At 45.3% G+C, this 12,129-nt stretch overlaps 1 protein-coding gene across 10 annotated transcripts in view; it reads left to right on the forward strand.

The window, feature by feature from the left end:
- The window catches only part of LOC119375560 (mitogen-activated protein kinase kinase kinase kinase 5), a 166,212-nt gene that overhangs the window by 133,105 nt on the left and 20,978 nt on the right, over positions 1–12,129 (forward strand). For all 10 annotated transcript variants that reach the window (XM_049410962.1, XM_037645759.2, XM_037645767.2 and 7 more), the window contains 3 exons: positions 3,751–3,848; positions 4,632–4,810; positions 9,816–9,908. In XM_049410962.1, the coding sequence (XP_049266919.1) occupies positions 3,751–3,848; positions 4,632–4,810; positions 9,816–9,908 (370 nt within the window). The remainder of the gene's footprint in view (positions 1–3,750; positions 3,849–4,631; positions 4,811–9,815; positions 9,909–12,129) is intronic.

Consider the following 12,129-nt stretch of genomic DNA (forward strand, 5'->3'; position numbering starts at 1 on the left):
TGCATCCAAATATGTTACTTCAAAACACTGACTGGAGTAGACTTACAATGGGGGCAAAAAGACAAGAAAAAGCATTTATTTAGCTCATCTGGATAAAGACTATGCCTTCAAGCAGAGTATTTACATGAATCGTACGAGCACCTGATTTCGTGGGTTCAAAAATAAAAAATTTCACGAAGGTACTGCTACCACATTTTAATAATAAAGTTGTAGCACGCTCCTATGTTGACGATTACAAAAAAAAAAAGAGAGAGGGAGGGAGGGAGGGAGAGGAGCACTATTTTCCTTCAAATAATGTAAATTTATTGTCCTGGCAGTTCTTTTTCTTCTGTGAGCCTGTTTTGCTGGCTCTAAGATCACTTCTGGACACGCCTCGGTCGCGTGCTGTTGCCTTGACAAAGTCATGATACGCTGAGTTGCGTAAAAAAGTCTGCAAGGTTTTCTTCGAGGTCCGGATATTTTCTCGTTTTCGGCTCGTAGTAACTTTTCCTGATCGACGTGCAGCTGAAGATATCCCATTGCGCTACTCACGGTCACAAGCCTCGCACACACGAAAAAGACACGACGCAGCTATATTCAGTGTACAAAATAGGCTTCCCTTGTCGTGCACTTCCATAATCAAAATGGCTCATCACAATGTGCACTTCACTGGGAACAGATACAACGCGCACATGTCCCACACGAACCAACGTGAAATGTTTTCGGCCGCCATTGTGTGATGGCGATGACAATGCACCTGACCCCTCTGACGGGAGTGTGCAGCAAATGTGGTTTCGGTTTCGTACTCGATTGTAATGCACAGACAAATTTTGTTCTCGTGGTCGCTTTATTTTTTTTCCTTCACTCCCCTTGCGTTTGCCCCTCTAACCACAGCAGAGGGTCCCCAAGCTCTTGTGTTCTTCTGTTCCCCTTTGTACTTCAGCTGGGAAACAAAAGGGGGAATACAAAAGGACACAATGGCTTGGGGGTCCCAGTTGTAAATCCCCCTACTCTTTTTGTTGCTTTCTTTGCTGATAAAGCCCCGCACCTCCCCCACTCACAGGCTGGGGGTGAGGGGAATACCGGCTTTATCCGCTGAACGTTCTTTTTTCGTTTATCTCGAGCCCTCCGTGTCACGATTTGCTTCGCGTCTTTGCTTCGGGAAGCGCTTTTTTTTTCTTTCTTTTTTTCTCGGTCGCCTGAATGCCCCACCAAGACTGCAGTGTTCGTTTCGCAGAATCGCCAGCGTTGTCGATCACCGCGAAAGTTCTTCTTAACAGAAGAGTACAGTAGGACGGTTCTTCTTAAGCGAATTTTTTTTGCATTGAGTCTATGGGAAACCAAACAAACGGTTCTCTGTTGTTCGGCATAAGCGAGAATTTGAGTTCGTCTTAACGGGAGTTCACTGTATGTTGTTTGGGACCTGCCAGTCATAGCACGGCACATCGCTTGCTGCAGCGTGTGAAAGTTAATAATTGCAGTCTGTTTATTGCCGACCAGTCTCAGTTTGTATTTTGGGAGAGCTCCAAGAATGACAAGCTGTTGGGTGCCAGCCACCTAGCACGTGCATTAATAATGATGATGGGTCAACTCCAACTGTAACAATGATGACGAGCCCATGCTAGCACGAAGGCTCTCTGGGAAACAGCAACAGATCTTGAAGGCCTCACTTTTGCTAACTGCATGCACCAAAACCAATCTCGGGGACAAAATATGTCATAAATGCCATTTTCAGATAGCAGATACACTCAAACTTCAATATAACGAACACGGATATAACAAATTATTGGTTATAACGAAGGAAATGAAGAATAGTCTTGTCATAAATACAGTGCTACAAATATACATTTACCGCGAATTTTTGGATATAACGAACTTATTTTCGTGTCAGGTGCAACTTTGTTATAATGAGGTTTGAGTGTACTGATTTGCCCAGGTATTTCATGGGACCTTGCATAATGTTTCTCCAGATTTAATCAATTGTGATGCCGACTATGGCCCCCCCCCCCCCCCGATAAAGGTTGCATTTGCGGCACGCTGGTAGCCCCGGTGCCCATATTTTGCTCTGCTATGGTTACCATCACGTGCAAGAGCATAAGGGGAGGGAAACTAAGGAAGTGGACACAGTCGAGGGTCTTTAACTTGCTTTTTGCGCACACCAGGTCATGGTGACCATCGTCAGAGGGCTATGCTTGTCAGCAGTGCATCTGTCAAAGATGCACCAACTACCCTGACACAGTCTGGTCATGTTACCACATGTGCACCACTAGCCCCGGCCACTCTTTTCACGTTCGTATGCAGTGGCAGAATACACTGCACGCGTCGGTGTACAAATCTGCTTGTTCACCTATGAAGAGGCCTGATTGACTGAGCTGAAAGACTTTGGTCGTACACATGACTTTTTTGCCATAGACATAATGTATAGTCGACGTCCTATTTCCCGGACCCTCAAGGGACCGCGAAAACGTCCGGAAAATCGGGCAGTCCGGAAAAACGAATGCACGTGAAAACGCACATTTTTGGTAGGTATTTTTCGCTGACGGAGAGGGTCACAGCCGGAGTACAAGATTCCCATAGCAATTCAGCCAATGCATTGTTTAGGTGGCTCTGAAAAGAGCCGTTTATAAAAAAAAATACGACGTGGCCGGCACTACCTCATAGGTCAGCACTTGGGCGCAAAGAAGTCGCTTATTTTCTTTTGCACGGTCCGCTTGCCCGCGATTATGTCTGCCTCAATTTCAGTCAACGTCATGTTGCCGCTGTACACCAATGACAGTGTCATCAGTGCTCGCGTCAACTCCGTGTTCGTTGGCTGTGTAGGAGCTGGCTCTTCGTTCTCGGTGTTGGAGTCATCGGAATCCTCCGTAACTTGATGAATGATTTCGTCATCGGTCAACTCCGCACATAGCTCGAGGTCTTTGTCAGCGTCGGCGAAGCCCTCAAGGGTTATCTCGGCTGGAATCAACACGCCGCCAGCGCGCAGATCGTCGAAGGCAACGTCCGCGGATGGTAGTTCGTCATCGTGAGCTTACGAGGTGGCTTTGTGCGCTTCGAAGGCGCGGACGAAGACGAAGGAGCAGTCGGTGCCATTGCTGTAAACGGCGAATCCGCTCGACGAAAAGCGCAGCACGAAACAGCTAGGAACTCGGTGGATGCTGAAGGTCGGGAAACGTGATCACTGAAGGTAGCGCGCAGCAGCAAACGATCAACCGCAGACATGACCGCAGAGCTGGCACAGCTGACAAAACAACACGTGAACGAACACAGTGAGGTTTGGCTTGGCTAAGCTACGGCTGGCAACGGATTGACACGTGCGGTTTCGAGGTTACGGCAGCCGCGGCGCGGTGCGGCGTTGCTGCTGATGCGAGTATGGTGGGTTCAAGGATATGAAAATGAAAACAACCAAAATGGCGGCGTCGGTGGTGGCTTTGGGTCGGCGGTTAACAGTAAAAAGTCCGGGAAATCGGATGGCGAAGGCTATAAGCGTCCGGAATTTCGGACTTTTTAATACATTGACTCTACGGGGAACTTGACGGTGCCACAGATGAGTCCGGGAAATCAGGCATGTCCGGAATTTCGGGCGTCCGGGAAATCGGACGTCGACTGTATATTTTGATGGTTGCATAAGTTCAGTGTCGTATGAGGAACAATTTTTCCTAATGGGGCCACTGTATGTGGGCTTGACTGTACCCGTTTTTTTTTGCTACATAAAAAACTACGACATTTGTCAATAACGAGACACCCCAACAATTCCCCTTTTTTTCTTTCCAGCAATTTGAGTGCATGGTTCCAGCACGGTTAAGCGTGTTCGAGATGATCATCACGCCAGACCTGGACTACCCTATCCTGTGCGTTGGTGTCCGGAAAGGGTGAGTTGAAAATGCAGCACTTCCAGTTGATGTTGTTATTTTGTACTCCATAACGGACTGTTCTCCACTCATTATAGTAGAGTATTGATGTAACAAATTATTGGATATATCGTAGCAAACGTAAAACATTTCTCGTATATCGCATATAACAAAGGTATCCTTATGTCAAATCTGAGTCTGTTATAACAGATTTTTGCTGACTACGAAAGCACACTCGCAACGAAGTTTGAGCAGGAGATTAGTAATCCAAAGCTTGCAGAAGGCTGTAAGCGGCAAATAAAGTCCAAATTGTAAAGTGATTACGTGCAAATTGGTACTTGCTCGTTCACGTGCACACTGATATGCCCAAGACTACACTGCGCTGTGTGTCGGTGTGTGCGTAGATGAGCGAGTGCTATCTTGTACCTCATTACTTCAGTATGACGAGCTACCAACAGCAAGCTCTACTGCGGTCCAAATAATCTGCTATGAAAAAAAAGTTGCAGCCCCTTCAGCACTGATAAATTAAACTTACAAGACAATACACTCAGACCTCGATATAATGAACACAGATATAACGAATTATCAGTTATAACAAAATAAATGAAGAATAGTCTTGTCATAGCTACGGTGTTACAAATAACCATTTATAACGAATTTTTGGATATAACGAAGTTATTTTCGTGGCAGATGTGACTGTTATAATGAGGTTAGAGTGTATTAGTTGCTTGGTGTAATCATGCTGTTTATTTGCAGTGCCTCATTTCAGCCCCCTAACTTTGCTTGCGGCGTTGTTTTTTGCAGCTACGATGGCTCCCAGCTGAAGCTGGACACCATCGACCTCAACTCATCGGCGTGCTGGTTTGGCTACAACGAAGACGAGGACTCGGACGGCCTGGAGACTATGGTTCCGCGCCACGAGCTCCTGCATGTAGTGCACGTGACGCAGATCGACAGGGACACCGTGCTCGTCTGTTATGACAGTGAGTGTTGTTTGCAGCAGACTGCACCTATGGCTACAGTACTTGCAGTAAAACTGCGACTTGAGCAAGCTGGTAATGCGGCATTTTGGTATAAAACTGCAGTCACAAAATTGTGTTGTATGGATACATCGAGTGGTCTCTGTCATTCTTTCTAACCATTCTGGTTTTATGCCATCATTACTCGCATTATGATCACTCTTTTTTTCCAAAAAAAATTGACCCAGATTTGGTGGTGCTGTTGTAACGCCAAGTAAAATTTCTGGAAACAGAATTTCGGGATTCAAATAGTTTCTATGTCGGAATCATAAGAGTGGTTACTTTGAGTAGGCATGGGCGAATATTCGAACAATTATTGCAGTATATAAATTTGCTTCAACGCAAATTTAATATTGCTGAAATTTCGAAGTATTAGAGACAAATGAATAGACGTATATTTTACTGCGTGTGCCGCCTGAACAGGTGGTTTCACTGCATTGTGTGGCTGCTATGCCGTGAAACCACCTCTCCAGGGGAAATCACTTTCACGAAGTCACACTGCTATACTCGGCAACAACTTATCTTGGCAGTGGAGCGAAGGCTACGGAGGCAGGGCATCCGCACATTTGTGTTACTTACAAGTAGTCCGGCAGTTTGCAGCCAATTTCAGTTCCAGTTTCGGTTTTGCTGGCTTGCAGCATTCATTGACAATTCAGGCTCATGGCACCTTACCCCAGCATAGACGTTGCAGATAACTTGCTTGGTCTATTTTAACGGCTACTCTGTCACATTTTGAGTATATATCTTTCTGGAGAACGAAACGGCAAGTTTGCGGCCACACATGGTCCAGCCGGCATCGGGGACGCCATGTTTACTGCGAGAACAGGCGCTCAGGAAACGTGGTGCTGTCCAAGAAATGAAAAAGGAGAAACATTAAAGTGTACAATAACTTTTTTCACCAACGGCTTCTCATAGTTGTTTTATTTTTATAATGAAGAAAGCTTTATTTATTTGAGCTGGGTAACTCTGATAATTGGAAAATAAAAATGAGTACTATTTCCTCGCACATGCACAGGCAAGCTTTTCAGTTCTGTAGCTTCCAAAGTACTGCCAAAAAAAGTTGGCGCCGACTGTAGGTTAAATGTATACATTACCTGTTTCTCAACTAATTATTGTTTTAACTCTTTGAGACGCTATGTACACAATTGTGTACACCACTTGTTCTTGCTATTTGTGTCAACTAGTGCCTAAGAAAGAGTTAGATATATCGAGCTTTGGATGAATTGAACCTCCTGCATAATAAATTTGTCTTCATTTATCTTAATTTTGCAGTGTACTGTTTCATATAATCACTTTGCTGAAGGCACTACCACATTCAATGAGACGTTCGACGTGCTGCTTCCTGTGAGCCATGTGAAAAGTATAACTTTTCTTTGCTCAGAACGGACATTAGCAAAAATGAATTTGCACTATATTTCTAGCTTGAGATTTCATTCTATTTTTGTCAAAACAGAGCACCACTGACTTCAGGATAAATATATATTTAATTACAACTTAATTAGGATTAGTTGCTATAACATGCATAAATTAGCAAATTATGAAATTATTTTTATTTCAATAGAATATTGAGTACCTTGAAATAACGTATCGATTTGACACATTTACAGACTGTTCTTCATAGGTGGCATCTGAAAGTGTCAAGTTTAGAAGTGTGTTATACGGACCTATTAGCTCTAAGTATAGAAAACTTTAAAACATAATGTATTTTGCCGCTTATAATTTGCACCTTGTTACCATTCGATCCCACGTCGTTACAATATGCTGGCACTATTCGAATTTGCTTTGACTTCACTTCGAAACAGCAAAGTGACATTCGCGCACGCTTTGTTCCTCTTCTTAAAAATAGTGTGCAAGTTAGTTGCGTCATGACAAAAATGCGCATTTTTCTGTATACAGTCGAACCCGTTTACAACGAACTCGAAAGTGCCGCGAAAACTGGTCGTTATATCAGTAGTTCGTTGTAAATGGACTCGCCCTCAAAAACATGCATTTAGCGACCAAGCCGCTTTTTTTTTTCTGCACATTTTTATTGAAAAGTGCTAACAACTCCTCCGGTGAGAAGTTAGGCCTTTTCGCGTTGTGCAGTGAACCGACACCTTGCAGTGAACCGACACCGTTTCATTGAACCGCGGCACCGCTACGTGGAGCCAATCATCCCTGGCTAGTTGCGTGCAGTGCGTCGCCTACTCGGCTCATGCCATCACTGCCCGGCCGCTTGCATTTGTACGCGCATTTGTGCGCTCTTTGTGCCTGCTTCACTTCGGACCGTGCACGGGTGCGGCGAGCGGCCTGTTCGTTCAACGTGGCGAAGACAAGCATATTGCAGGCAACGCGCACTTTACGTCTCCGCGATGCTCTGACGGCCCTGCACGACAGGCGCGGCGCGCTTGGGTTGCCGCCTAATGCATCAACGTTTCTCGGTGCCCATGTCGCTCAACACCAGCGAGCTAGTTTCGTTTACACGAAGCGACGCGCACTTTATCACGCACTGCGCGGCGGCGGCGAACTTTCGAACGGCAATGGCATCGCGCGCTTGTACTGCTTGTGCCGCCGTCACCCCGAACAGTTTACGCCACACGTGCTGCCGAGCCGATAGCTGCAGATGACTGTGATAAGGTTGTCGGCGATAAATCTCAATGGCACATTGATCGCCAGCCGCCACATCACCTTCCCTCTCCTCTGATGGAATCGCCGCAATCGCGCGGAAGTTGTAATCATTGATCGGCCGGTCTCTACTGTTGCCGAAAAGATGAAAGACATTTCGCGGCATATTGTGACGTCGCCGCAGTGAATATTTAAGCGCTGAAAAATTATCGCGGTCATCGCTTATTGCATTTTATGGCTTCTTGCGTTCCAAGGCATATAGGTTCATCGCAGGCAGTCGTAGCTGCAGAGAACGGCGCCAGGAAAGGTTGCCGTGCGAAAGCTGACTGCAAGGCTTCATGCTGCCTATCATTTTTCTTTCTTGCTTTCTTTTTTCTTTTTATTCCCCACTGCCATTCTGCCACTGACGAAACGACTGGAAAGTGAGCGACCTCGCTCGTAGCGTCCGAAAGCAGCGCGTGCGGTGCTCGCCGATCTCGGGCATCTTCTTCACGAGTAAACTGGACCGGGGCACGCGCAAGCGCGCGCCTCTCATGCTTTAGAAGGCCTACTTTAACTTTTTTTCGCTTCGTATACGCCATATTTTTACCGCGACCGTGTGTGAAGTCTTCGTTGTAAAAGTAGGAGGCTTTGAAAAATGTTCGCTATATGTGGACGCAATTTCAATGGGTAGCATAGGAAAATCGTAAGTGCATCGAAATATGGTCGTTATAACAGATAGATCGTTATATCTGGGATCGTTATAAGTGGGTTCAACTGTAATATGCTATATATACTATTCAAACTATTCAGTTCGAAATTATTCGGCCACATCAGTATTCACTTCAAATTCACTTCGAACCTCAAGTTTACTATTTGCCCATCCATAACTGTGAGCGTAACCAAGGAGAAGCAGGCTGAAGAAGGCCTGACAAGTTCACTTTGCTTCACATGACTTGCTTCCACGAAAAGCACAGCGTGTACATACACAGACATGCATCACATGCTTTTTTGTGAAGTAAATAAATTTTAATGCGATAGTGTTAGAGAGCTTGTTTCGCAGAAATTTCAGTGTCAGTGTCGGGGTTGGCGGCGGCGTCTTTTGCTGTGAGCGAAAAATCAGCATTGTCTGAAAATTCGAGGTAGATGCAAATAAAGGAATAAAAAAAATCTTCGGTTCGAGCGGAACCAGGCTTTCAAACCTGCGACGCCTCGCTCTGTGGTGCGATGCATTTAGCTGATCGGCCACCATGCATACATTGTCTAGCATACTAACAGCGAGCTATTTCTATACACCATTTAGCCTTGGTAATATGCACATGTCGGAGGTCCTTCAGTGGCTTGACTATCAACCGCGAGATGGCGTAAAGGGTCCACGGGCGTGCTTATAAACGGCATAGCCCTGCCGTGTGGCCGTGTTTCGTTGCGCCGCATGCATGAATATAGGAGCTGGAGGGCGTCCACACTTTCCTTGCGGCACGGTTTAGGTCTGCACCGAAAAGCGAAACCAGGCTAGCAATTGAGAAGGCAATACAAACACGGTCTGATTACGCTATTGCGTTCTACTCTTGAAAGCGAAGCTCAAGCGTCCTCCAAGTTTTTTTATTTTCACTTGCAACTTCTTTTTAGCTGTGGCCCGTTTGCTATGAACTACGCAGAAAAAGCAAAATGATTGTGCATCACCTTTGTAGTAAAGTCGGACAGTTTGCAAAAGACTGAAAAAAGTTAAGCGTGAGAACTGCAGATCAATACCAAGCTAGAAGTGATGTCCCAGCCGTTGCATTGATCATGCCTGTTGTCAGTGATCAAGGCTAGACATTTGCGATCGAAATTTCATACCTTTAGTGCAACAAAACTATCCACGTTCTTTTAAAAACATCATTATGGTGAAAACATTCTACACGGTATGCTGCTCCGTGTCATTGAAAAAATTTTGACAGGGAACTCAAAGTCCCTGAATTTTGGCTTTCGATACTTGTATGGACCCTCAGGGGTGCAGAATCTGAAAAGTCGCAGAATCTGAAAGCAGCAAGAATGCATAAGCACAAGCTACGCCACTTTACCTTCACCTTCTTAAAAGCCACTCTGGGTTCAAAGATGAAAGAGTGCTTTCTTTCTTGCCTCTTCTACTCCTCCTACAGCCACTATCTCCTTCTTGCCACTTCTTTCTTCATAAAACATGTGGAGAATGTCAGCACTAAGCATTAGACCTACATGCTATTAACTCCGCTTGCATGGTGAAAAACGCACTAAACGACGTGAAATCAGTTGATCATGGACGATGGTCAAGCGAGGCACATCAGAAAAATTTGCATGTGCGTGTAGCTCACTTTTCGCGTGGAACACCTATGACTATTTGCTGACTTCGTTGTGCCTTGCTCTGCAGATCAAGTCAAGTTGTTGGACTTGGAAGGTCAGCTCAAGCCCAGCGATGTGCAGCCTGCCGAGCTCCATTTCGACTTCACGGTCGAGTACATTGGTGAGTTCGCTGGCACAGCATGTCTGGGCACAAGGGCCACCCTATTGGCACTGCGACAATTTCACGACCTCTTGGGATGTGTGTAGTCTAACTTATGGTGCAAGTCATATCTCATGAAATTTCTGGAAGGAATGTTCACATGTTAAACCATTTCTTTTAGGAGCATGTGTGCAAGTTTTCATAACTTAATTTCTTCTGTCATGCACATTTGGTGTCAGCCCATTGATCATATCAGGCCTTAACTCTTCGAGAATGCAACAAAATCTAATGCACCTCCGATTTTTTCGTGTTAAAAATAAAGATGCGCTGGAACATATTTTTACCAGATTTTAAAAAGAAACTATGGCATGCCACTACATTGACAATCACTACAAAGAGAGGGCAACAAGTGCAGTTTGCTTTTACAGTTAAACCTGGATATAACGAAATTGACAAATTCCCGGAAAATTTCGTTATAAACAGGTTTTCATTATATCCAGTCTCAGCACGAAAATTCGGAAAAGAAACGCACAAATTAAACACAAGGGGAATTGAAGGCAGAGCTCACCCAAAACATTTATTTAGCAGCAAAAAACTGCGTTATTTGTTGTTTTTCTCTATTGCTTGTTTGTGAGGGATGGCAATACAGAACATTCACAGGACATCAGTACAATGCTGCTCCGTCATCGTCTAGCCGTGGCCTCTGAGATTGGCTCCGGCAACGCACCGTTGTGTTGCTGGCTCCGGCAACGCACCGTTGCGTTGCCAGAGCTCTGAGGCCATGGTCTCGCGAACCCACGGCGCGGCGCAAGATGGCAAAGCACATGACAACAGTGACAAGTCGATCTCCGAAGATCCGTCGTCACTGTGGTCACGGACTGTTTCCACCAGCACCTAATCTGACATCTCCTCACTTGTGATGAAACAGTTGTCGGCATTAAAAAAATTGCAAAAGCTGTACGTCGTCAGGGGATGCTCCAAGCACGCACAGTGAAACCACACACACATTCTTGGAGTCGAAAACAAAGAGCAAACTCCATATGCGGCGCGAACTCGAAGCATAACGACACGGAGCAAGGATTTTCTTTAATGGCATCACCGTGTGTCGCGTTAATGAAGTGCAGTTCAGAGACTACTGCAACATCCAAAGAGTGGCGCTACCAGCGCAAAAGCCAATTTTCTATCTTTGTTTTTTTTTTTTTTTTAAAGTAAGCCGGCGCGGTTAGAGTGGTGGCACCTGCAAGCGGCTGGATGACGTTTGAAGGGGGGGGGGCAGGCCTGCCTGCCGGCCTCACGCACACCTGCACGCACAAATGAGCACTCGCAGTCGCCGAGGCTTCAAGCGCGCCATGCGCGATGACGCTGCTTCGCGCTCTCATTGCCAGGGTAACCGCAGAAGATGCATGCAGCTCCTGCTCGTGCCAAAATGACAAAATTCAGGACAAAATCCCTAGGTTGTTGGCGGTGAAAATTCGTTATACCAAGGGGGTCTCCCACTGCCACTTTGTTACACAGTGGTCGCAAATACTACATGTGCTTCTATGGAGTAATGGCGTGGAGTAGAAAAACTTCGTAATATCGAGGAATTCATTGTATGGAGGTTAGTTATAGGCAGGTTTAACTGTATCAAATAGGAAATTTATTCTCCTGGCAATTCCTTTTATTTTGTGATTCAATTTTTCTGGCTTTTAGATAGCTTCTGGATATGCCTCGATCCATGACAATTCAATGGCCGTGACCTTGACAGGGTAAATCTACATGAAGTTGCTTCAGAATGTCTGCAAGCTTGTCTTCAAGCTTCAGATACAGTAGACACTCATTTGAATGGAACCTGAACGGACGAGGAAAATGTGTTCCATTTATCAGGAATTCCATTTACTGAGAGATGAACGGGGGTGCAGAATTAAAGTGTGAAACCAATCACACCTGATGCAGCTGTTCCATTAAAGCAGCAATTCCATTTAAGAGACTTCCGTTCACTGAAAGTCTGCTGCATTTTCCCACTTTTGGCATGTAAAAACTGTTCATGCAGATGACGATCTCCCTTTACACTGCTCACGGTCTGATACCTCTGACTCACAGAACACAGCCAGTGAAATCTCAGCCTTATATTGACTCATTCGCAAATGTTCAACATCCCATAACTTCTATTTAAATAGGTTTGGATTATCCATTCTTGTTTTACTGCATACGGCTCTCGTTCAAGATTATTGTGGTGTGCTGATGTGCTTTGTAAGTCTCT

This window comes from Rhipicephalus sanguineus, chromosome 11 (assembly GCF_013339695.2).
Source record: "Rhipicephalus sanguineus isolate Rsan-2018 chromosome 11, BIME_Rsan_1.4, whole genome shotgun sequence".
Classification (NCBI taxonomy): Eukaryota; Metazoa; Arthropoda; class Arachnida; order Ixodida; family Ixodidae; genus Rhipicephalus; species Rhipicephalus sanguineus.